Below are 25,654 nucleotides of genomic sequence, written 5' to 3' on the forward strand. Positions count from 1 at the left end.
TGACAGCCAGTCAGCTGTCACAAAGCCCACACACCACAGATGCCACAGATCTGAACTAGCCAGGCCTGGCCATCAATAGTGGGCAGTGACTGCCAGGACTGAGGGGAGCATAGGAAAGTGGACAGGGCTTCTTTGAGGAGTGAGAAAAATGTTCTAAAACCAATTTTGGTGATGGCCACGTAACTGAGTATACTTAAAACCGCTGAACTATGTGCTTGCCATGGGCGACCGCTGTGGTGCAAAGACCCCACCCCACCTCAATAAATAACATTCATCTGCTGAAGACCAGAAACCATAACAGAGAGCGGAAGGATGGGCTCTCATGGAGCAGAAGTCTCCGTATCATTAAGAGGCCAGCTCTGCCCAAACTGCACTACAGGGGTGGCAGAGTGGCTCAAGCGGTAAAGTGACTGCCTGGCGAGCGTAAGGCCCCGAGTTCAAGCCCTGAGACTGCCAAAAAAAAAAAGAACATTTTAGCAAACTTTCAGTTAGAAACCAACAAACAGTAAATGACTAGAACAGCAAAAACAATTTCGAAAAAGAAAATCAAAGTTTGAGGCCAGCTCAGGAAAATAGTTCGTAAGAACCCCCAACTCCAAAAATAACCAGAGCAAAATGGACTGGAGGTTTGGCTCAAGCGGTAGAGCACCTGCTTTGCAAGTGTGAAGCCCTGAGTTCAAACCCCAGTCCCACCAAAAAATAAATAAGTCAAGTTGGAGGGCTCATACCTCCTGACTTAGAGAAACATTTGAGGCTAGAGTAAACAGTCAGCAGAGGATGTGGCACGGACTTAGACACCCAGGTTAATGGAGCAGAACAGAATCCAGAAACAGACCCTCTCACTAAAGCACTCATTAAAGGTGCACCTTCATCGGGAAACCATGTTGAATAGTGGACACCCATATGGAAGAAAAGCAAACCTCCCCAAGTACCTCGCATTCTTACACAGGAATAAACCACGGACCAGAACGTAAAAGCCAGGATTAGAAAGACACACAGACACACACTCAGTCTCACACACAGAGTCAGTGAATGTTGGAAGACATCGATTTCTCCAACAAAGCCATATAAAGCATCGCCATAAAATGAAGCTTAATAAATTGGTCTTCATCAAGATTTAAGACTCCTGTCTTTGAAAAACATCATTAAGATAAAAAAAAAAAGGCACTCTGGAGTAGGAGAAAATATTTGTAATACATGCATATGACAAAGACTTGTTTGCAAATTAGATAGGGAACTCTTAAAAGCTCATTTTAAAAAAATGGGCAAAAGATCTGAAGAGACACACTGCAATAAAAGTCACAAAGCGTGGGTTCAACCTGTGAAAAGAGCTTAACAGAACCAGCCACTGGGGAACACAGGTTGAAACTGCATGCAATGGGTTGATGCCATACCTTTAGGGTGGCTAAAACTTGAACCCAGGGACACAGAACACCCAGCACTAGGGAGGGCACCTGGAAGTCTTCTGTGGTGGGAGCCCAAAGTTGTTCAGCCCCTTGGGAGGACAGGATGCTGTCACAGACAGAAGTTCAAACACATGCGTTGTTTCACCAGCAATTCCACTCCTAGCTATTTTTACCCGTGAGAGACAGACACACGTCCACACAAAGGTCTGAGCATGGTGGCACAACTGTAACAGCCCGGAGTGGAAAGCAGTTCAAATGTCCATCACTGGTGTTGACCCACACCACAAAGAACAGTGTGATGAGGACAGACAAAGCAGTACCTCTAACCATGTGGACAACTCCCAGAACACGGAGAGATGGGATCTTGGGATCAAACGGTCCCACTCAGAGATTCCAAAAAAGGCAGGGTGGTGGATGCTTAGTGCCAGGGTGGGTGGGAGGACCCAGGAAACGTTTTGGGGGAATGGACTGTTCCTCTCTTGGAAATACACCAAACTCATCAACCTGTACACTTGAACTTGGTACTTATTATCTATAAATACTTTGATAAGCAAAAAGGAGAGTGACACAGAAGGCAAAATGCTGATCAATTCCTGCAGCACAACAGCGACTCCACTCCCAGGAAACTGCCCAACAGTGGGACTTCCCACGACGGACTCAGAGCGTGGTCACCTGGGGCAGGCGAAGGGGAAATGTGCAAAAGGGGCCTCCAGGCCCACAGGGGAATGAAGTGTGCTCTAGGGCGAGATTCAGATGGGCATATTTTACTGTAGGTAAACCGCATCTCAACGAAATTGGCTTAAGTAGAAGAAAACTCAGGGTGTACTCAAGCAGAACCCAAGGATGGGATGGCCATCAAGAAACCAGCACTGCTGAAGTAACCCCAGGGCAGTGCTTGGTGGTCTGGACATATGGACGGGCATCTCCTTTACCTGGTTCCAGCTGTGGGATGCTGACTGTTTAAAACAGAGGGAATCCCTCACCTCAGCAGCCGGCAGCACCTCCACCTGTGCTGGAGCTTCCCCTTGGGTCCCACCCTATCCAGGCCAGGGACAAAGGCACCCGTTCCCTGGGCCCCACCAGGGGTCAGGCTGGACTCTGACCATGTGGTCGTGTCCCCGCTCAGGTCAAGAGGTAGTAGGGTGATTTATGTATCGAACCACCTGCGTCCAGTCCCTCTTCTCCCTTCTCTGGGAACCCAAGCAACAGCTATTGGCAGGAGCACCTTCTAACAGGCACCTGTCCCACTGACCAGACAGGGGATCTGTTGGATGGGTGGGCACTACACCATGGTGAGAGGGAGAAGCTATGAGCAAGACTACTGCAGATGGAGCCCCGCTGGCCATGCTGGCTCTGTCTAAGCCTGAGGTGGTCCACAAAGACTGGACAGCTTGCCTATGGGATGGGACGATGTCTGAGTGACCACAAGGTCTTGCTAAAAGAGACAGGTCTGAGGCAAGCACCTGCTGTTGCTTCCCTCTCTGATACCAGGGCCACTGCAGGGTCTTTCCAGGTGGGCAGAGCCAGGAATGTTGTGACCTGTGTGCTGGGACCACTCCCAAATGTGATCTGCCAGTGTCCAGGCATGTGGACGAGGGGCAGCTGAGAGGGATCCTGGCCAGTCTCCACCCGTGGGGACTAAGATGGTTGAGTCTCACTGAGGCAGGTTCTGAACTGGTCAGCTTACCATCCCTGATAAGGGGCTTCTTGGGGGCACTGCAAACTGGAAACAACTGAAAGTCCTTTGACAGGAACTGGATAAACCAGAGGTGGTAGCTCCATTTGATGGACCATGACCATGACCATGACGCAGGGGGCAGAGGTAGACACAGACTGCCTGAGCGCTGCAGGGCAGGGGTGGAAGGTACTGCTCTAATGGCTCTTGGTGAGTGGAGTGGAGGCGGCACTGCTGCTCCGTCATTCACACATGGACTGAAGACCTCTGAGGTCACGCCAACCAACCCCTCACCTGAAGTGGGAAACTGAGGCCAGACGGGGGAAGATACTCAATGGAGAGGTCCCGAGAACACTTTAGATTCTACCAGCCAGAGATGGGCATCCTGCTCAACTCTCAAAGACATCCAGGCAAGGGACGGTATGCTGCTCCAGTGTCCAGAGTAGATGGGAGTGAGGCTGTCCCCAGATGAGGCCAAGACCAGTGCACACAGGGAGCCCAAGGTAGGACCCAGCATCCAAGGGGCAGCTCCATGTTAGTTAGAGGCCAGGCCCTGCCTCTGCCTGCTCACCTCATGGCCCCCTTCCCCCAGCACACCCAGTGACATCACTGCCAATAACCTAGATTTTTAACCAAGAAACCACACACCCCTTTTCTCTGCCCCACTTATGGACTTGCCGAAGAGCAAAACTACAAGAAAACACAGACTGTTGCTCCATGGGCCAATCAGGGCCCTACAGCTCCTCAGCATCCCAGTACACCCCCACCTCCACTACCCCTGAAAGTGGACAGGGCTGGGCAGGGTTAGTGGAGGTCCTTTGTGTCACCTGAGGCATGGGCCAGCTGTAGAATGGCCTTGACAGGGCCCCCTCCCTCAGCCCCTGCAGCTCTGTGTCCTGTCTTGGCTAGAAGAGCTGGAGAGGTGGCCTGGCCATCACCAAGGATGGCTGGGATCAGCTTGGCCTCCTGACCCCACTCTGCTGTGCTGGTTCTGCAAAGCCTTTTTCATGCCCACTGTCCCACTGGCTCCTGGGAAAACCTGATGAGGCAGGTGCTGCCCCTGTCCAGGGCAGATGAGAACTCTGGCTGACCCAGCAGCAAGGGCAGGCACACTGCACAAGCTATCAGGCACACCCTGCCCCCTTCCTACCATCTCAACAGCCCTGGTCAAGGTCACACTGGTGAGGGGAGGGACCATACCAGAGATGATCCTGGCTGTGAACCCCCTGAGCATTCCCTGCTCTCAGACCCGACACCCATTCTGCCTGGCGCATCTGCAATGGCTGAAGATCTCTGAGGTCACTATGGCCAACCCCTCATTTGAAGAGGAAAACTAACACTTTAGATTCTACTAGCTCAGACATGGTCCAGCCACCAGCATGGGTGGAGTCTTTGGGGCCTGCAGCTGGGATATGCCCTGGGAATGGAGCCTGTTGACAGCATCCCACCCTGCAGAAGCCCCAAGCCAACAGTCCCTGGGAGGAAAGATCTCAGGTCCTCCCCAACCTCCTGCGTGGCACCTGGCAGCTTTCCTGGAGGCTGAGGCCAAGCTAGGTACATGAGCACAAGAGGCCTGCTCATCACAGCCAATGTGGTGGCCATCAAAGTTCTTGATATCAGGAAAAAAAACCAACCCTGACCCCTATCGCAAGTAGGAAAAAGAAGCCATCCAGTCCAGATATAGGTGGCTCAGGGCTACGATTCTAGAGAATTTGCGCAAGGCAGCAACATTCATTTAAAACCAGGGATGAAGTCCCCTGCCATCCAATTTGCAGCCGTGGATGTCCCCAGTACCACCCAAGATGGGTGGTACTCCTGGCCTCCACTAATGTACTCAGGAGGAGCATGAGAACATGTGAGGGACGGGGAGGAGTCCCACACTGCTCCTCAGGCCGGAGGGCCCGCTGCAGGCACCATGTCCTTGGGTCCAGGTCACTGCACATGGACCTGCATAAAGAACAGCGTGGGTGGGTAACCCAGACATACAGCAGGTTTGCGGGGCACACCCGATCCTGGACCCTCTGCCTAGTGAACCACAAGCAGCCTCAGGGTATCCCGCAGTCCATGACACCCTGCAACTCACATTAGAACATCTCGGGTTTATCAGTCCCAACGGGTGGGTAGACCTTCTTCTCAAGAGAGCTTGGGGACACTGAGCTCACACTATCTGGCCTATTCACTGATGCTGGGACACCCCCCCCCTCCCTGTACTAGGCCCAGGAGGCAGACAAACAGACAAGGGCAGTAGATCTCAGCTTCATGAGTCAGAGAGAGCTAAAACCCCCACAGGGTAGGGAGGCCAGACATGTGGGACCCCACACACAGGGTAACAGGAATCTGAGACCTTGAGAGGGCAATGATTGGCCTGTGAGCCCTCAAGGGATCCCTGGGCCACTGAGACCCTCAGTTTCCTCATCTGTCCAGTGCCAGGCAGGATTCTTGATGAAAGGCTCCTGCCAGCCTGCTCCCAGGGTCTCAGTTCCCGCCACTTCCTCCAGCCTGCACACCTCCCTGCAGCACAGCGGCCTCTCCAGCCAGACTGTGAGTGCCACTTGGGCCCACCACACTCTACGGCCTCTGTGGGCTAGATGCAAGGGTGGCCCAGGGCTGGGCCCCAGCCATGAGTTACCTGCATAGCTGCCGGTCGCCTTGATGTACATCTGGCCATACTGCTCCTCTACCATGGTGTCATAGGCTTCGTCATCCTCCTCATCCTCCTCGTTATGGTAGGAGGTGGGGCTGTCGGTGGTGGGCAGGCTGCTGGCCCCAGGACTGGTCCGCTCCCCCTGGGGGTAGGGCACCTGCTGGATGCTGGGGATGAGGGTGGCCAGGCTGGGGACCCCGTAGTAGGAGACCCGGGGTAGTTTGAGAGGGGCGGCACCGGGAGCGGTCCCCACTGCCACCGCCACGCCATCTCGGGGACCTGTCTCCAGCGGACGTTTAGGAGCCAGGCCTGGGCCAGCAGCGGGCGGCAACTCCATGGCTTCATGCTTTACACGGGTCAGCAGAGGGATGGGCACGGAAGGGGATGCAACGTAGGTGGCGGCAGTGGCGGTGGCAGCCGGCTGCAGCTGGTTGCAGGGACTCTGGGGCTCGGAGCTGGTGTCCTCGATCATGGCGGTCTGTGAGTCGCAGTGGGGCGAGCTCACCTTGAACATGAGGTCTGTGCCACGCTCCACAATATTCTGGATCTGCAGGAAGCCGGCCGTATACATGACCACGAGCTGTTCGCTGGCCGCCATGGTGAGCTTGCCCGTGTAGCAGAAGGACAGGATCTGCTGGAAGCAAGCAGGCGGCACCGTGCCGGGCAGCTCGAACGCGCTCTTGCTGTTGCCACTGAACAAGTCGCGGAAGTAGAGGCTGCTGGCGGCCAGGACGGCCCTGTGGGCCTTGAAGGCCTGGCCCTTGACCACAATGGACACATCACAGTAGAGGCCCAGCAGGCGCTGCTCATTGAGGCAGCCAAGCACGGTGTTCCCAAAGTTGGGGATCTCGATGTGCAGCATCTGAGACATGGTGGGCGGTGTGGCAGGCAGGCCTCAGTCTCAGCGCGGGGTGGCCCGGGTGGGGCACATCTGTGGGGGGGGGGACAGTGTGATCAGCTACTTACTGGACAATGCTACTGTCCTGTGGCCTGTCTCCATCCCCCAGTACCCACAAAAGGCAAAGAAAGAATTTATGCCAACCTCTGCCCAGAGGACAACCCCAGAGAAGGACTCCGGGGTCTCAGAGCCAGGACCCTGGCTGAGAGGAGGGTGCGAACCCCAAGCCCCTGTCCCTGCTGGGAACTGCTCTCTAGAGACCCTCAGGGTGGGGCTTCAGTCACCCACATCTACAGAGGGCACAGGCAGAGCCAAACCCCAGGAGACAAGAGATCAGACAAGTCACCTGGGTGGGCTGGGAGGGGAGGAAGAGGGCGATGCTGGGGGAAGTCGGAGGCAACAACTCCTCTCCAGGAAAAGGGAAAAGTTCTCTGGGCTGCCAAGAAGCCCCTGGCTCCACTGTCTCCTGGGGGAGGGCCCAATCCCAGAGCTCAGAGGTCTTTTGGAGGTGTTTACTTTCAGGTTTGTTTTTCGGCTTTTCCCTCTCAGCAGCTGTCCCAGTCCTGTGCCCCTACCTAGTCTTGAGCTTCCCCAGGCAGACTGGGAGGGACCCCAGGGTTGGTGGACTAAGTCTCGAGAACTTGGCCAGTTCCTTCCTCCGCTCCTCCCCCGGTGGAGAGGGACCTCTCTCTTGAGTAGAGGCACTCTAAGGTGCTCTGTCCTCCCGGGGTGACTCCAGCCTCCCCGGCAGTGGCAGACCCCCACCCAGGTCCCAGGCGCCCTCAGGGACTCTCTCTCAGCAGAAGCAGGAGTTGGAGCTTGTCGCAGCTCTGGGCAGGGATGCCCTCCCTCCAGCCCCTGCTTCCAATGGGCCAATCCCTGTGGCTCGGACTCATCTCAGGTAACTAGAGGGGTCTAGGGAGGACGCCCAGTGGCTGGGGCTGAGGGCGGGCAGCACTGTTTATCAGTACCGACTCTGTTGAGGGGGGCGGGGGCCAGCCAGAGAAGAAGGCACCAGCCCAACTCTGCAGGGCCGCACAAAGGGCCGCTGTGTCCCGCCACAGGAAAGTGCAGGCGGCCGCAGAGGCGCGGGTGGCCAGGGGGAGGAGGGCGGAGCCACTCCCAGCCAGGAGTTGGGCAGGTGGGCGCAGCCCGGGGGAGGCCCGCAGTGCCTTGGCTGCAGAGAAGTTGCCGGCCTGGCCCGCGGACACGGGACACCGGCGGCAGGGAAGACCTACCTTCAGCGCTGCGGCCGGCGGCCGACACTGCCCGCTCAGCCTGGCAGGGCAGGTTCCCGGCACACACGCCCGCCCGCCAGCTGCTCCGGGAATGCAGCAAACGGAGCCGGAGCCCTGGGGTGGGGAGCGCTGGAGGAGCTTGGGGGGTGGGGGGGGGGGTGGGCAGAGAGCTGGGCGCTGGGCTCCGCGGCCGCAGCTCAGCTGCACCCAGGCCAGCTCTCCCGGGCAGCGCGCAGCATCTCAATGAAGCGGCCGGATGCAGACGAACATTCAGGCAGCTCTCAGGAATGAATAGCCGCCTTTGATTTGGAAACTGAAGTAAATGCCAGCTCCCAGCCCCAGCTTTAAAAACAGTGGCGCGTTGGTGCCAGAGGAATGCACGGCTCCGGGTGTTGGTGCAAGACAGACTTTTGATGACTCACTGCAATGCAAACAAAGATGGCAGAAATACTGTACTGTACGTGGTGCCACGGCAACTGAGACAGCCTGGAAATTTATAGTGCAGTTTTGCATATGAATTACCCAGTACACTGCCTGCCTGCCATCCTGCACAGACCCAGTGTCAAAGCATTTAAACTATTCCAAACAGTCTGCAGAGTCACTGGCTTAACTCTTCCAGGATACGGGAGGCTGAAGAAGGGGCCCAAGCCGAGGGCAAAGAGGTCTGGATAGATGGACGGGGGACAGCAGGGCGAGGAAGGGGAACAGGCACAGCCGGGGATGGCAAGAGGGGAACTAGGAAGAGGTGCAGACAGGAAGGGCCAGAACCCTGCCTGCCTCCTTCCTACTCTGTGGAGCCTCAGTCATGTTCCCTGCTGGCCACGGGTCCCAAAGCAGCAGGCCCAGCTGGTCCAGCACCAGGACTTTCCCCATCCCACTCTTCCTATCCCTGCCAGATGTTTAAGAAAAGAGCAATTTTGTGGCCTGGCAGCCCTCCCAGCAAAGACATGAGCTCTACCTGCTCCTTGGTCTCTGTGCAGACCACTTCTCAATAATGAAGCACAGACATGCTGTCTGTCTGAGGAGGGTTCTCAGTGTTGCACCTGACCCTGAAAGGGACCCTTTTTCTAGGACATGCACTGCTTATGTAAAGGGTGAGCACCTTTAGCGAGCTCACACTACCTGCTAAACTGTGACAGCCCTGGGGCAGAACACTAAAAATCTGCCACCAACTGTGGCCCCAGAAAGAACATATTCCATCTTCAAGAAGGGACAGGGTTGAGGCTAGAGCGGCAAAGTCTACTCCACTGTAGCTGATCATGACCACCACTGCCCTCCAGGTCACACAGGATGGTGGGGAGGAGGAGGCCTGGCAGGAGATAGTGGCCCTACCCGGTCCCTTACTCTCAGTGCCCCCTCAGAGGCATCCAGAGACAAAGAAAATGCCACCTGGGGTCTCCCTATTTATACACTGTGGTCTCTGCTTTTGAATGACAGACAAAAAGCTGCTGAACAGGGGCAGAAGGAAATCCAGGTGTGCGAGCCACCCAGCAGGCCTTGCACACAAGGCCCTGGAAGGCTTTGTGCCCCATCCTCTTTGCCTCCTACCCTCAGGATTGTCATAATATTGTCATGCTAACCCTCAGGATGATCATGGGGTGGGGAGTGGGGAATGGGTGTAACAGAGATAATCACGCTCAGCTCCACTGAAGAGCTGGCCTCTGTGGAACAGGGAGCTAGGCTAGGAGACACAGGGTCACCTTTCCAGCCACATCTTTCCTGGAACAGACCCTCTACCCTCACCACCCTGCTTAGTTGCCACTTCCTCTCAGAGGTCCACCAGGTATCCCTCAGAAGCTTGACAAGACTTTGTGTGCCCAGGGCCTGGTGGGCAACTGACTGCCAGGCCTGGCTGGAGAGGGGCCGTGCTGCCCAGAGACACATGGCCTGGAGGGAGGGACTGCCTCCCCTCACAGACTTACAGTGCCCACTGCTAGGAGCCTCCCAGAGAGCTTCTGGCATCTGCTGCAGATGACCTCAGCTCAAGGACAGTAAGACAGGACCACCTCACCAGGCAGGGTTTCTCTTGCCATTGTGAGGGTGGGGGATGATCTGTCTGGCCAGGGTAGGTGAAGGCCAGCAAATGTGCACTTTGCATGGGCCCCAGGGGTGTCCCAACTGCCTAGGGCTAGGTTGGCCAGCAATAAGGTTCAAGAAAGCAGAGGACAGGGTAAGGTTCCTGTGCCTGTCCTTCCAACAGAGCAGGCACTGGCCTGTTGGCCAGGTTGAAATCCTAGTCCTGCCCACATCAGCAACTGACTGTAAACCAGAGGTCAGGGTGGCCCCAGTATAGTTCCTGAGGACAGAATACAAAGGATCTGTGAAGCCCTCAGCCTGAGCCAGCCACAGGCAAGGCTGGCAATGTCTATATCTTGCTGTGACCTGGGAAGGTGGGCATTTGCAACCATACCTCAAGGGCTGGCGCCCAGGGCCCAGGGCAAAACCATCTCAACCAGAGAAGGGGCTATTATTTCCCCAGAAAGTGATGAGGCCGACTCAGTCCCTGGAGACCGAGGACAACTGGTGCTTTTGCAACCTTGTCCTCAGGCCACCTGTGCTGGCACAGCTGGGGCCTGCACCCAGCCTGCAAGAACTGGACAGGGGCTGGTTTTAGGTTGCTTTCTTAGAAGCCTCAGCTGGGACAAGAACAAAGCCGAACTTTAGGAGAGAAGAATAAAGTAAAGGCTTAGCTTTCGCCCCCAAGGCTGGGAAAGCAGGACAGGCCAGGCTGACCCTCGAGCTGAGGCCTGGCAGAGCCGGCCTCCAGCCTAAGTGGGCCGTGAGCAGCAGCAGGGCTGTCTATGCAGGGGAAGGGACTGAGAACCTGGCTCCCAGAACACCAGGGCCTCCTTACCACTCCTGGCACAGTGGCGTTCAGCCTCTCTCAGAGACATCCTTGCTTTTCTGTGATTTATCCCCTATCTCTTTGCTTCCCAAGCAAGGCTATCTGTTCTGTTTGCCCTATAGGGTGAGAATGTCCATTTGCTTCTGAAAGTTTCTAAACAGTCAGGAGATCTCTAGCTTTGTTTACCCCAGTCATCCTCAAAGCCACTGCACTGGGGGAACTCTATACCAATGGACTTCAGAATGGAACGCATTTTGGGAAATCCATGAAAACAATCCAGAGCCCAAGTCCAGGTCCCACTACTGTGCCAGCCTGGGATCCCCTGGCCCCATGCAGACACTCAGGATAAGGAAATATGGATGGAGGGAGGCTAGGATCCCAGCTACCCCTAAAGGCAGCATAACCCCCAGGTGGCTGAGAGAAACAACCTACTGAGGAAGGGGACAGACGGGGATGAGATAGGGATGGACCACACCCGCCTGTGCACAGAGGCAGAAGGACACAAGTTCTCTGTCAGCCATGAAGGACTTCAGGCACACCTAAACCCAACACACCAAGAGGTACAGGTGTTGTGCAGCAGGTACCAGCCTACCCAAGGGCATCCCAGAGGAGAGGGACAGGGATGGGCTGGTCATAGGAAGGGGTGACACTTCCCAGGCCCCCAGCCGGCCTTGGCTCCATGGCCTGAGAGTGCTGTCCAGAGTCTGGTGGAACTTGTCCCCACCCTAACCTGGGCTTCCACCACACTTGCTAAATAAAGACACAGCAACTGGAAGGATGGTGCTTAGCATCTACAGGATCACTACCAGCGAGGGAAAGAGAAGAGATTAAATTAAGTAAAATTATTTTACAGGATTTAATTTTACCAATCTAATAAGAGGTTCTGGGCCTCAGCAAATGCACAGCCACTATCCACAGCTGTGGAGGGAGGGGAGGAAGGCAATGCAACACAGACAGCCTGTGGAAGAGGGAGCCCCTCCCCAGGTAGGGCCATCCTGAAAGCAGCCACTGTCAGGCAGCTCTGAGCACTGCCACCTCCAGCGAACACAGCCTGGAAATCAGTAAGAACGCGTTATCAAGGGTCAGCAATGGAGCCTGGTAGGTGAGAGGAAGCACTGTCCCCAGGTCAGTAGATAGAAACTGCAGGCAAACCTACTCCACGAGCTGGCGGGCACACACAGGACTGGGTGGGGTTCCAGGAATAGGGCCTGTCCAGGGCTCGCTGGGGACATTGCCTGCAGACCAAGTGTTTTCAATCACAGCAAAGGCTGGGGATGGCATAGGGAGTCTGCTTGTGTTCCCATCCCCTCTCAACAAACCAAGTTCTGCCCCTACCAGGGGTGATGGGGGCAAGTAGGGCCCCAAGTTAGCCCCTTCTAGGGTCCAGGCTGCTGGTTTGGGTGTGCCCAGGTCCCTGAAGAGCTGGGCGAGGCACCAGGCTTTGCCCTGAGGTTTGCATTAAATTTTTAAGACACCATCAGGCAGAGCTGGGCCGCCCAGGCCTCACTGCTAATGGACACACCAAGCCACCCACAAGGACCCAGGCGAGCAGAAGCAGGTGCTGCAGGGCAGGGTCTCAACTGCCAAGACCTTCTTACCACAGTCCCCAGACAACCCACCAAGCAAATGTGCTGTAGGCTCACCCATTCCCCACCCCTGCAGGTGGAACAAGCGAGGCACAGAAAGGGCTCTCTGTGAGGCCTCAGGGCCAGGAGACACTGGGCCAGGACCTGAGCCCCACACACCTGGTCAGCACACTCCCCAGCTTCCTACAGTCAACACCCTGCATCAAATGGCAAGAACAGTAAGTGAGGACCTGGGGTGATGGGCCCAGGACTGCCCAAGGTCCCTGTGTCCCTATTGCAGAGAGGAGAGCCCTCCTCAGCCTCTGTAACTGGAGGAGGGAAGGAGGCACAGAGGCCTCCCCAGCTTCAGGGTCAGGGTGAGACCACCAGCCCAGTGTGGGAGGCAGGGAGGAGCTGGACTGCTGACACAAGGCCACCCAGGCAAGGCTCTCATTCCACAGGCCCTGGACAGCCTCCACCCCAGACCACAGGCCTGGACCAGCATCAACATAAAAGCCAGTTTTAACTGCACCAACAAATGTTTGCCTGGAAGCCCTTTTTTTTTTTTTTCCCCAGACGAGAGAAAGGCACCGTGCCAGAACCCGCAAATTCAAAATTTTGCACATCAGTCTTTCCCCCTAGCTGCCCCACAATGGTCCTCAGGAAAATGAGACAAAACTGGCCAGAGGGTGGCATAAGCATGTATGCTGTGACCACCCAGAGCCCAGACTACAGGGAGGCCACCAATAGCCAGGCCCCACCAGCCCGCAGGACCACAGGGGCAGGGTGAGCAGGATATTCTGCAGAGACAACAGCGGTTCTCCAGGTCTCCACTCCAAAGGCACCAGGCTTGGGTGTCACTTTACAGAGCGTCCAGTCAAGGGATCTGTGTGACTCAGCCGAAGCTGCCACCCATGGGAAACAATGCAAGCAGGTGATACCTTCTAACAGACCCTGTCCACCTGAGGCACAATCGCCAGCCCAGGACGCTCGGTTGTCCCTTTTGAAAGACTCTTTTACATGGGCAAAGAAAACCTACAGAATCAGCAGCTCTCTCTTAGAAAGGGGAGGAGTGGGCTGGGAATGGCTGTCAGGAGCCCACAGCCCATCCCAGCTTCCTAGCCCTACAGACCCACCAAGCCCGTGCAATGCACAAAGCTCCCACAAGTCACAGAACAGCTCCAGAAGGTTTTCAAAGAATTGAGCAGTGTTTTGAGAGGAGCCAACCATTTCCCTCACCCGTATTTGTAATTTAAATAACGTAAGCTTGAAGAGTGTCTCCCTCGGGCATAGTTTAATAACTTAAAAAGCCAGCACCAGCTCCCTGCACTCCTGCTCCCTCCGCCCTCCTCAGCTGAAGCCGGGGCTTCCTGTTCCCAGCCTGGGGCGCTGGGCAGCCAAGAGCAGGGACAGCTGGCCTTCTTCATCCCCTTTTCTCTTGTGGGTCGTCAGAAGGTCCTGGAGCACCTGTGACCTTGACCCTCATCACATGGGGGGAAAAGGGGGTCCTGAGAGTAGCCAGATCCCAGGTGCTGCAGGGGAGGTGGGTGCAGGGAGGTTCCCGGTGCGTGGTGGGCAGTGGGTCACCCAACTCATTACAGACAGCCACTTCCCCGCACACCCCATCTTTAATATTCATAGCTCTCCTCATCTGCATATCATGCCATAAATAGTCGGAGGCGAGGTAAGACACAAAGATCCCCTGCATTTCTAATTATGCTTAAAAATCTAATGTAAATCAGGCCGACACAGAAGCACTAAATCAGCTGCTGGTGGGGGGGGGTGCACAACACAGGCACCTCCCCCCCTCTGTGTCCCTGGCAAGATGGCTGCTAGTGGTAGTGACCCACAGGACCCAGGCCATGCACCAACCTCACCCGTTGGCCCCAGGAACAGGAGACCATTGACAGTCAGGGGCTCCACTGCTACACCTCAACAGTCACCTGCCTCCCTTCCCCTGTTCTGATGGGCTTGACACCAAGCCAAGGCTCCCTCCCCAGGCCCTAACTGGTGCCAGGCCTGGGCAGGGAGATTCAAGTAGAAGGAGCAGCAGGCACCTGTGCAGGAGGGGCCTCTTCCATCACCACCCACACTAAGCCCCCAAGCTGTACCTTGCTTGCAGCCTCCTCAGCTCTGTGGAGTTTGACTCCCACCACAGGGAGCTTTGGATGGCCCCTGGGGCAATGCCTGACTGTGGGCAGGGAACCATGGGGGTTGGAGGATTCTGGGTACAGCACCAAGCCCACAGTCACCTGACCCCACCCAGTCCCAAAGGGCAGCACAGTCCCTTAAGGGCTCCAGCCCTGGGAGTGTAGGGGTCAGCTCTGGCCTCTGGACCCATCCTCTGTCTTCAGGAAGGCACAGGAGCAGGGACAAAGGCCAGTCAGTGAGATTCAATCAGGAATCCACATTACAACATGTGGCACTAATTCATGGGTGGCAGTGAAACTGGTTACACAGGCCTGAGGGCAACAGTGCAGCTGGGACCCCAGGGCACAGGCAAAGTTACCTCCCAGTGAGCCCTGGACCAGGCCCAAGCCAAGGGGCATCTTCCCATGTGGACCTTCCACAAGTTTGCCCTCAGGGACATCTCTAGCGACCCCCCTCCCAAACTGGAGCAGCACAGGAGCCAGCAGAGCTGAGCAAAAGGGTGGGGGCTGGAGAGGTCAAAGCAGATCTCAGCATCCAGACACCTATCTAGGCCTGTCTGGAGCAGGTCCCCAAGGACACTCCAGGTGTCGAAGAAGGTGCCAAGAAAGACAAGGGGACATGGCCTGTGCAAAAGCTGCCTCACACCCTCATAGAGTGAGAGGAAAGAATCCCAGAGAGCACAGCCTGTAGGTGTCAGGCTTGGAAGGGGCATGCTGGCTGCAGGTGCCTTCTGACTTCATCATTTGGGGTGTGGCTCAGAGATACTTAGGGGCAGGGGCTTGTTGGGGTCTGTAAGACATTAAACAAGGGGTGTGTGGCTTTTCTTCACCAAGCATCAAAGGTCAGCAGGCCCAGCAACAAACCCAGCCAAACAGTGAGTCAGGTTCTCAAGTAGCCACAAGGTCAGACTCTGGGTCCCAGGTCCAGGTCCTCTCTGTGTGTGACCAGCTCTTCCCAGCCCTCCACTCAGCCTTACCTCTGTCAGGATCCACAGGAAGTCCCTGCCCCTCAAACAGATTCCAACCCACAAACCCCCATCTGCCTTTTTACGTGCTTAGCACACATCCTAGGCAACCCTGGTCCCCATCCTCAGCTGCAGCCAAGATTCCACCTGATCTTGGGTCCAGGAGAGGGGTGCTACACCTGGCCCCTCTCAGGGTGCATGGGGGGCCACCTCGGGGACCTGCAGAAGGCACAGGGTAACCCCACTCGCCATCGGAGAGGGAGGCGCAGAGATGCCTGCTGCCCGCATCTGCCCTGGCAGCACGCCCAGAGCTATTTTTAAGCCCATTTACTAGAAATCCCACAAATTAAAGGAAATACGAATAACGCAGCAAGAATCCTGGGGGCCAAATAAAGGCTGCATATAGAGGTTCTGGTGCTCCAGTGCGGGTCTTAACCACAAAACCTTCATCTCACAGAGCTGTCCTGACACTCCCTGGAGTCTGGAGATACGGGGAGAGCTGGGGTCCTGCCCTGGGCTTAGGAGCACGAGGAGCGTCTGGGCAGGGCTGTAAGCTGGGGCCATAAAAGGTAATTACTGCTATGAAAAAAAGGCCATAAATATGAGCACCAGACTTTCACAACTTTATGGCCTAGGAATTCCCACAGCGAACAGAGGCACCAGACAGCTCTTGCTGGAAGGCGCGATGCCTTTCAACTGCCTCCTCCCAGATCAGCCCTCAGGACTCAGTCCCTAGTGGAGAAGGCCACCATCTGGCCACATCCCAAAGCAGAGGTCAGTCACAGCCCTGCTGAAAGGTGGTCTCTGGACAATGCCACTTCATATGTTTCTTCTCATATGAAAGAGAAGTGCCCGGGGTTTAGGCACTTACTTGACTCTACAGAACTGAGGTGCAGGAAGCAGACCGCCCAGCTAGGACGGAAGCCAAAACCAGGAAGGTCCAGGCCACCAGGACAGCTGATAAGCCATGGTGTAGGGGTGAAAGGCCATGTGTGTGGTCCCCCCAGAATCAGGTCAAGGCCTGCTAGACCTGCCACCAGACACTCACAGCCCTGTCAGGTCTCAAGGTGTAACTTAGGGCCGAGAACACTCTCAAGGCCAGGTCACTCTTAGGGAAAAGGCATGGAAAACACAGAAAGTGGACACTGAGTCCCAGAGACCTTAAAGTCCTGACAGGACTGGTCTCCACCACTGCAGGCCTGGGGCTCACTTCTCCCCTACCCATTCCCACCCATCAGACATTGGTCATCCAGGTATCCAGCCATCCAGGTACTCAGCATCTCTGCCACATCTCCCACTGCATCCTGCCAGCCCGACACAGGGGGCCCTGAGACTGTGGGGAGGAAGGGTGAAAGGCAGGGGGGGGGTATCTGCTGGCCTGAGTCCACCTGTCACAGGGCAGGACAAGGGCCAATTAGGATGGAACTACCTTCCCTTCAGGGGCTGAGAAGAAGAACTGTGCCATGGTTTGCTCCTCTGCAGGGTTAACCCACCTTGCAACTTGTGCCATGAGTCTACTCCCGCACAGGCCTGGCCCACCTTGTTCTTCCCCTGAACACCTCCAGATCTCTTAGGGTCAGGAAAGCCATGGTTTGAGCTCACATTCTGCCAGATGCCAGGATGGCATCTTCCTGCCTGTTTGGGGAGGAACCAAAGGCTCCACCCACTGGACCCTCCAACACTAGCTCCAATATCCTTGGTGCCTTCTGGGCAGGGCCACATATCCAGATGGTCTTTCTTGACCTACACACCAAGAGGCTGAAGCCCACCCTCCCCTCAGGGCCAGCCATCCTCACCTGCTCGGGCCACAAAGGGGTCACCTGGGAATTCAGGTAGAAGCAAAGGGAAGGACTTCACTCCCCAGGACAGGGAAAGGAAGGGAGGTGCAGATCCAGGCTGGGGAGGGTGAGTGGCTGACCACGGGGCAAGGAGAGTGTGCTACACCTGCACACAGGCTTAACCCCAGACCCACCTGATACCACCGGGGACAGGGTGGGGACACACTCCTCACCAGACAGGACAGAGAGGGGCTGGTAGGCTTGGGACAATCAAGCAAGGAATGGGGGTCACCTGAAACACACATAGTCAAGTCCAGGTGTCAATAAACTGTTAAGAAATATTATTAAAAAACTGAGGATGAGACAACTGTGGTAGGGCCCACCTGTAATTCCAGCACCCTAGAGGCTGAAGCAGGAGGACTGCCAGCTCGAGACCAACCTGAGCTACCTGGTAAGGCCCTATTTAAAAAACAAAACACACCAAATGTTGGCTTTGGCCTTATGCCAAAGGTCATTCATCAATGTGTCACTGTTTCCAAGGATGTCCTTTTGGCTCACTATTCACCTGGACTGTCTGTCCACTCACGGACAGCTTCAGGCCTGGCCCAGCGCGTCCCCTCAACACCTCAGTATGGCCACTCCCAGCCAGCTCTGCAGGCCACCAGTTCCTTCACTGTGAGTTACATACACAGTGCACACTCACTTCGTATCTTGCACGAATCTTGTTTTAACTGGGTTTTTTTTTTTTCTTTTTATAATGCTGAGGATTGAACCCCTGCTTCTCACTATATTGCCCAGGCTGGCCTTGAACTCCTGGCCTCAGGCAATCCTCCTGCCTCACCCTCCTGAGTAGCCAAGGCTGCAGGCGTGTGCCGCCCTGCCCAGCTTGTTTGAATCTTTTCAGCTTTGACAGCCACGGAGGCTGAGCTGAACACAGCTTGCCTTCTCACAATCTCCCGAGTGATCCCAAACAGCAGCAGACCTCGGCCATCAATGGCCTCATCCATCTGTTATTATCTCTAATTTTTGAGACTGTTTTTGTTTCCAGTTGGTGGCTAAGTCCGTGGATCTGCTGGTGTCCTCTCTAAGTGTGCTTTGGACCACATCCCTTTTCCATGGCGAGAAACAGGAATGAGCAATGACAGCACCACAGGACTGTCCGATGCCCTAAGACCTGTGAGCTGACCTCTGCAGGGAGGAGGAGAGACCCAGTCCTGTCCCCATCTTTGCTTGCTCCTCCATCAATGGAACAGTTCGTGTTCACTGAAAATAAGGCCTCTGAGCAGAGGTGATCCACTCTGTTACCTCTGATCTGAGGCTGCAGTTTTAGTTCTCAGAGCACCCGTAACAGATGAACCCTCCATCTACCCCATCTTCCCTGCCTCGGAAGGGTATTCTCTCTCACTAGGTTACAAAAACCTCTTAAAGAACTGGGTCCTGATTGGTTAATAAAGTTTTTAAAACTTACTATTTTAACCGGGTATGGTGGTTCACAGCTGTAATCCCAGCTATTCAAGAAGACAACTTGAGCCCAGGAGTTCAAGACTAGCCTGGGCAGCACGGTGAGACTCCTACTCAAAAATAAACAAACCACTCAGTACAGGAAAAGCACTCACCAACGTGGAATTGGAAGAACTTCCTCAGCCATTAAGGGGTAGCAGCACCTTTTTGCTTGGTTGGTTTTTTTTGTTGTTGTTTCTGTTTTTGTTTTTTGCAGTGCAGGGGGCTGGAACGTGCTTTCACTGAGTCCCATCTCCAGCCCCACTGCCCCCATCTCAACAGAAGACTGGACGCCCCCAACTATGCTACTCAGTGTTTCCCGGAGGGTTGCACAAGGGCAGTTAGTCAAGAAAATGAAGCAGGAGCACAAAGGTGGAAAAGAGAAAGGACCACTGATGTGGATGATGCTCTCATACTCAGAAAAACCTAAGGAGTCAACTAAAAACAACTAGAATGGAGTAAGTGAAGCAGATCACAAAATGTAAGGTCAATATGCAAAAATCAACACCCTAAAGACAAAATTAACCAAGCCATTCCATTATATTGACACAAAAATGCAAAGTACTTGGGACTAAACTGAATACAACAGTGGTAAAAAACTTCAACTTTGAAAAGTGCAAAATTTTGTTGAAATAAATGAAAGGTCCAAACAAGTGGAAACACATTGTGCTCATGGATTGGGAGATCCAACATAGCTGGCATGGGAACGCTCTCCCAAAGACCTGTACACTCAACACAGTCCCTGTCAACGCCAGCTGGCTTCTGCTGAGAAACTGATGCTGAAATTCAGATGGAAGTGGAAGGGATCCAGAATGGCCAAAATAAAACTGAAAAGAACAAAGCTGGGGTGTTCATACTTCCCGATTTCCAAGCTTACCCTAAAGCTACAGTAGTCAAGACAGTGGGGTACTGATACAAAAACAGATCTAAATCACTGAAAGAGGCAGGCAAGCCTATAAATGAATTCATGCGTCTACAGTCAACTCATTAACAAGGATGTCAAGACCGTGCAATGAGGGGAAAATGGTCTTTTCAAAATACGATCTTTGAACAGGAGACTATACAAAAGGATGAAGGTAGACTCTTACCTGACACCATACATAAACACTAACTTAGAATGAATCAAAGGTCTACATCAAAGAGCTAAAACTACAAAACTTGGGCTGGCGGAGAGGCTCAAATGGCAGAGCGCCTGTGTAGCAAGCGTGAGGCCCTGAGTTCAAGCCCCAGTACTGTCAAAAAAATTAAAATTAAGAAGCTACAAAACTCTTACAGGAAAATTCCAGGGTAAATCTCTACAGCCTTGAGGTAAGTGATGGATTCTTTGAAATGACACCAAAAGCACAAGCAAGGCTAGAGGAAAACCAGGTAAACTTCATCGATACTGAAACGTTTGTGTGTCAAGGGACTCCATCAATAAAGTGAATAGAAACCAGTAAGTGGAGGGGACATCTGATAACCATTTCTGATGAGGCCTGGGTGCAGAATGTGCAAACAGCACTGATGACACAGCACTAAAACACAAATAACTCAACCAAAAAGCGGGTGAAGCATCTGAGACACGTTCTCCCAAGAACACGCACAAGTGTCAATGTGCACCTGAAGAAACACTTCTTACCATCAGCCAAACTCAAGTGACAACCGCAGGAGGGGCTGTGGGGGTAGCTCGGGGTACAATGTGTGCTCAGCATGTGATCAGGCCCTGGGTTCCATTCCCGCACAAGACAGACAGACAGAGGCAGAGAGAGGACAACAGTGGGAGTGAGAAATGGTGCCGCCGCTTTGGAAAACAGCATCACCATTCAGCCCAGCAATTCCACTCCTAGGAATACAGCCAAGACAAATGAAAACCTATATCCACACAAATATCTACTAATGTGTGTTCCTAGAAGCATCACTTAAAGTAGCCAAAAAGTGGAAATAACCCAAATGTTCATCAACTGATGAAGAATAAATAAAATATGGACGAGTCAGACAATACAGCATTGCTTGCAGCAAAGAGGAATGAGGCTCTTTACACATCCTGCACCGTGGTGGCCCTCACACACCCCGAGTCAAGGGGAAGAAGCCAGTCACTGAAGGCCACATATCAATGGCTGTTTATGCAAAATGTCCAGAACAGGTAGTTTACAGACATAAAAGATTAGTGGTTGCCTAGAGCTGGAAGCACTGAGAGTCAGGGAGGCACAGAGGAATGGCATGACTGCTGATGGGTACGGGTTGCTTTTGTTGTTTTGGTTTTGGCGGGGGGTAGTGATGAAAATGTTCTAAAATTGATTGTGGTGATGGCTGCACAACTGAATATACTAAAAGCCACTGAATTATACAGTACGTGAATTATGACTGTATGGATAAATTTAATGGCATGTGAATAAAGATGTTTCAAAAAGGAAAAAAGCTATGGATTAAAAAAAATAACTACAGAGAAGTCAAAAGCAAATTTTTAAAATTCAAGTGGCCTACAGGAAGACAAGAAAAAGAAAATCAAGACTGGAATCAAAACACAAAATGGCAGATTTAAGTCCTGACAGATCAGTAACTCCATTAATGCAAATGATCTAAATATACCAATTAAGAGGCAGATTAGAAAATATGGCCTAGGGAGACTGAGGCAGGAGGATCAGATGAGCACACAGCCTGAGCAACACAGCGAGGCCACTTCTCAAAAATATTATATATTCTGACCCAGTTATGTTGTCTACCAGAAACTTTCAAGTACAGTAACACAGGCACGTGAAAAGGATAGAGAACAGTAAGTTACACAAACACGATCAAAAGAAAACAGGGTGCTTTATTTAAATCAAATAAAGCAGGTGACACAGAAGGACACTGCAGAACGACTGAGGTTCAATCCACCAAGAACACACGGCAATCCTTGACGTGTGCACCAGATAACAGCCGCACAAACACGGAGTACAACCCTGGAAAGGAGAAAGACAAGTCCTAGATTCTCACCAGAGACTCCTCAACCCTCAACAACCGAGGGAACAGCCAGAGACAAAATCAGAAAGACAGAAGCAAATGACATCAACTAACAGGATGGACATTACAGAACTCTGCTCAACAGCAGGGCAGGTTGCTCCCTCTTCTCCACGGGACGCACAACAAGACGGGTAACATTCTAGCCCAGGAAAAAAAGAAAAAAGAAAGAAACTTAAGAGATCAGGAGGATCACGGTTTGAAGCCAGCCTGGGCAAATAGTTCTCAAGACCCTGTCTTGAAAAAAAATCCATCACACAAAGGGCTGGTAGAGTGACTCCAGGTGTAGACCCTGAGCTCAACCCCAGGTTACCCCCCCCAAGAAAGAAACTTACAAGACTTGAAATTGGTCTGGGGGTGCAGCTGAGTGGTAGAGCACTCGCCTAGCAGGTGCAAGGTCCTGAGTTGCGAACCTAGCACTGGTAACAAAAACAAAAACAAGGAAAAAACTCTTGAGATCAGCAGTGTTCTCCAACCACAATGGAATCAACCTGCAAACCACAACAGAGAGGTAAAAGGGATCCCAGCCTTTGAAATAACACACTTCTGAGCAATCACAGCCAAAGAGGAGGCTTTCAGGAGCCTCCAGGAGGCTGCACTGAACCACAAGGGCAGGACCACATGTCACAATGCACAGAACTCCACTGGAAAGGAGCTGGAGGAAACCTGCAGCAATAAGTGTTATGTTAGGAAAAAGGTCTCAATCAACAATCCAAGCTCCCATCTCAAGAAGAAAGCAGATTCAAAGCAAGCAGAAAGGAGGAAATAATAAAAACAAAAGGTAATGAAATTAAGAATGAATTTTTTTTTTCAGTATTAGGGTTTGAACTCTGGGCCTTGCACTTGCTAGGAAGGGGCTCCACCACTTGAGCCACGCCCCAGTCCTAAATCGATGAAATTAAAACAGAAAAACAGGAGAAAATCAATGGAAGGAACAAGAGAGAAGACCCAAAATACATATCAGTATCAGGAATGAAACAGGGACATCACTACAGACCCTGCAGCTGTCACAGGAGGACATGGAAAAGACACAAAGAGCCCTACACATGTACACTCGACAACAAACAAAGCCACAAATGCCTATGCAGGAATCCCAAGGACCATCAAAAACCCCTACAAACAAGTTAGTTCATCAGGTACATAGGACACAAGATAAACAGCACATTCCTATAGCCCAGCAATGACAAGTTACACTCAGTACCACGGACAATCTCTCAAAAAAAGCAAACACCTCACGTAAAGTACGTGTGTATAGAGCTTGAACGCTAAAACCACAGAAGGCTAGTGGGAGAGGTAAAACCTAGAGAGATGGACAGACAAGCTGTGCCCATGGATGGAAGGTACAACGCAGGAAAGATGACGGTTCCCAACAAACTGATCACAGGTTCAACATGGCTCTGAGCAAATGCCAGCAAGGATTTTTGCAGACAAAAGCATGATTCTAAAATTGATGATTTGGGCTGGAGATGTAGCTCAGTGGTAGAGTATTTGCCTAGCACGTGCAAGGTATTAGCACTTCAAAGTAAATACATAAGAAAAGAGCAGCCTGACTTATACGGCGTGTGGTATGCATGTGTGGCCATGTGTACAAGTGTCGCTTGCATACATTTGTGTGCACACGTGTACTCGTGCCATTGAGTGAAATGTTTATGTTTTGTGCATACAATATACGTGCCATACATACGTATTGTGTGTTTCATGTGTGCACGTGTCGTACCCATATAGGCTTGTGAGTGGTGTGTCCGTGCATGCATACATGCAGAACACATGTGCATATGTCACGTGTGCATTGAGTTGTGTATGCCATATGCATGGTGAGTCACATGTATGCACTGCATGTGAGGTGTGTGGCATACGTGTGTGTGGTGTGCATTGTGTGAAGTGTGTATATGCATGAGGTGTGTGGCCTACGTCCACATGTGTCCTGTGCATGTACGTGAGGTGTGTGCATGTGTACATGTCGCATGCATATGTATGTGAGGTGTGTGTAGCATCCACTGCTTACGCGTCACGCGCATGTCTGTGAGTGCACACACATGCTGGACAGAATCATACGTGCCCAGGTGTGCCTAGTGTGCGCGGACGCTGTGAGACAAGCAGCCCATTGCCCCCTCCTTCTCCTCCTGCCTCTCCTCAAGGAGAAGTTAGTTTGGTAGTCAAAGGTGCCGAGTATGAAACGGGGCACCAGCAGGAGTGCGGGGGCAGGAGGGTGCGCGTGGTGGAAGCATATCAGAGTGTCGCTCGGCTCATCAAGGAAGAGCCGCTGTGTCCTCCAGTGACACACGGTGCTCCAGAGTGCGGGGGAGCATCGCAGAAGATCAAAGACTCAACAGATGAATGGAAAAGTGCAGACGGTGTGCAGAAAGCGAGCTGCACCGCTCTTGGTTTATAGTACCTGTAAATAAGGAGCCCGAAGAGCCTCCGTGAACTGGGTTAAAATATGGGGAAATGTGCTCAGCTCAGATGGGCGTGTACAGACAGGGGCTCATGGATGCCGGGGACGGTTACACGGAATTGTGAGTACAATGTGTTCCTCTGTGTGACAATGTGGCTGGTATAATTCCAGCACTTGGGAGCCAGAAGCAGAAGGATCACAAGTTCGAGGATAGTATAAGCTACATATATATAAAGACTGTATCAAAAAGAAAAAAAGAAAAAAAGAAAACACTGACTCACATCAGAAGTCAGCGTGCCCAGAATGTGAGGCAGCAATAAGGCTACCTCCTCCTCCTGCCCAAAGCTGACCTTGACACCTGCCAGAGCCACTTCTATGCTGACTACATTGCGTGTCACATGCTAGGCCACTTAAAAACTAACAGGTCTTCACTCCTCAAGCAGTTAAGATACCTTACACGGGTGATTTCTAAGATTACTTAAAATAGCAAAATGTCTCTTTGATTAACAGGCAGACTAACTTCACCCAGTACTCAAATCCCCAAGTCAGACCCTAAAACACAAACAGGGAGCACTGGATTTTATGTCTCCATTGTCTGTGGCTTCCCAGGGGACTACTTGGGCATGAACACATACAACTGGAGCAACAGGTTGGTTTGCCTGGACTGCAGTGAGACCCACACACGAACAGAGTCCATATAAGCAGCGAGCACCAAGTGTCAGGGCCACATGGGGACTGGGAACCCTAGGAGCATGGTGTTCTCCTTCCCCACCACCGACGAGCTTACTAAGAGTGGAAAAAAGCAATCCAACTTTCAGGCATAAACCACATTTTGTGTAGCCCTGGTAGGAGCCGTGGCTTCCTCCAGGCTGATACCCTGTGGGATGAACCAACTCCAACTTGTGGTCCACGGGTGGCTGCTGCTCCCTGGAAGATGCAGGCCTGAGGTGTACAGCCCTGGATTTTGGAGGTGATAGGGGAGGTGGAAGAGACCACGCTAGGTGCTGCCAACCAGCAGCACTTCACACCACACAGGCACAGCACCAGACAACTGTCAAACCACCCCAAGGAAAGGGACAGGCTCTCCAGGATGTCTGTCGGTCCAGCGCTGAATGGGAGGAATCCAACAAGATTCGCTGTTGGGCGAATCCAACAAGAATGCTGGGAAAGACAAGACCGCTCTCCCTCCAGGACCATCTCCAGGGCTCCCCAAAGCTGACTGCAGCTCCAGACTAAATAGGGGTTCTTTACTGGACACAGCATCCATCCTCCCAAAGGCCTTGGGATGCAGAGATGAGTCCTTGCTGGAGCCTCGCCACCTGTCTCAGCAACATGGCTCTTTCTGGTGGTTCAGAAGGAAGCTTGGACATATGGACCATGACTGAGGCCAGATCTTCTTTTCCTGGGTAGGAGTTCATAAGGAGGTTCCCTCTTATACGGGGAACCATCGGGGCTCTTCCAGGACACCCTCTGACTGTGGATATCATTGAGTTTCCAGCACCTGGCCCCCAGAGGGCAGAGAAAATCAAGTACTTAGCACACAGGGTGAGGGACGAAGGGGCGGTCAACCCCTCCGTCCACAGCTCTGCAGGTGAGCCCCATGTCATGAGTCTCTT

General features: G+C 53.0%; 1 protein-coding gene across 2 annotated transcripts in view; it reads right to left on the reverse strand.

The window, feature by feature from the left end:
• Positions 1-25,654, reverse strand: part of Nacc2 (NACC family member 2) — a 71,439-nt gene that overhangs the window by 27,945 nt on the left and 17,840 nt on the right. The window contains exons 1-2 of one of the 2 annotated variants that reach the window (XM_074052822.1): positions 7,862-8,017; positions 5,711-6,656 (exon numbers count right to left, since the gene is read on the reverse strand). In XM_074052822.1, coding sequence (XP_073908923.1) covers positions 5,711-6,596 — 886 coding nt within the window. In that variant the 5' untranslated portion in view covers positions 6,597-6,656; positions 7,862-8,017. Of the gene's footprint in view, positions 1-5,710; positions 6,657-7,861; positions 8,018-25,654 lie in introns of those variants that run through there. The other variant, XM_074052821.1, reaches the window with a different exon arrangement.

This window comes from Castor canadensis, chromosome 13 (genome assembly GCF_047511655.1).
Source record: "Castor canadensis chromosome 13, mCasCan1.hap1v2, whole genome shotgun sequence".
NCBI lineage: Eukaryota > Metazoa > Chordata > Mammalia > Rodentia > Castoridae > Castor > Castor canadensis.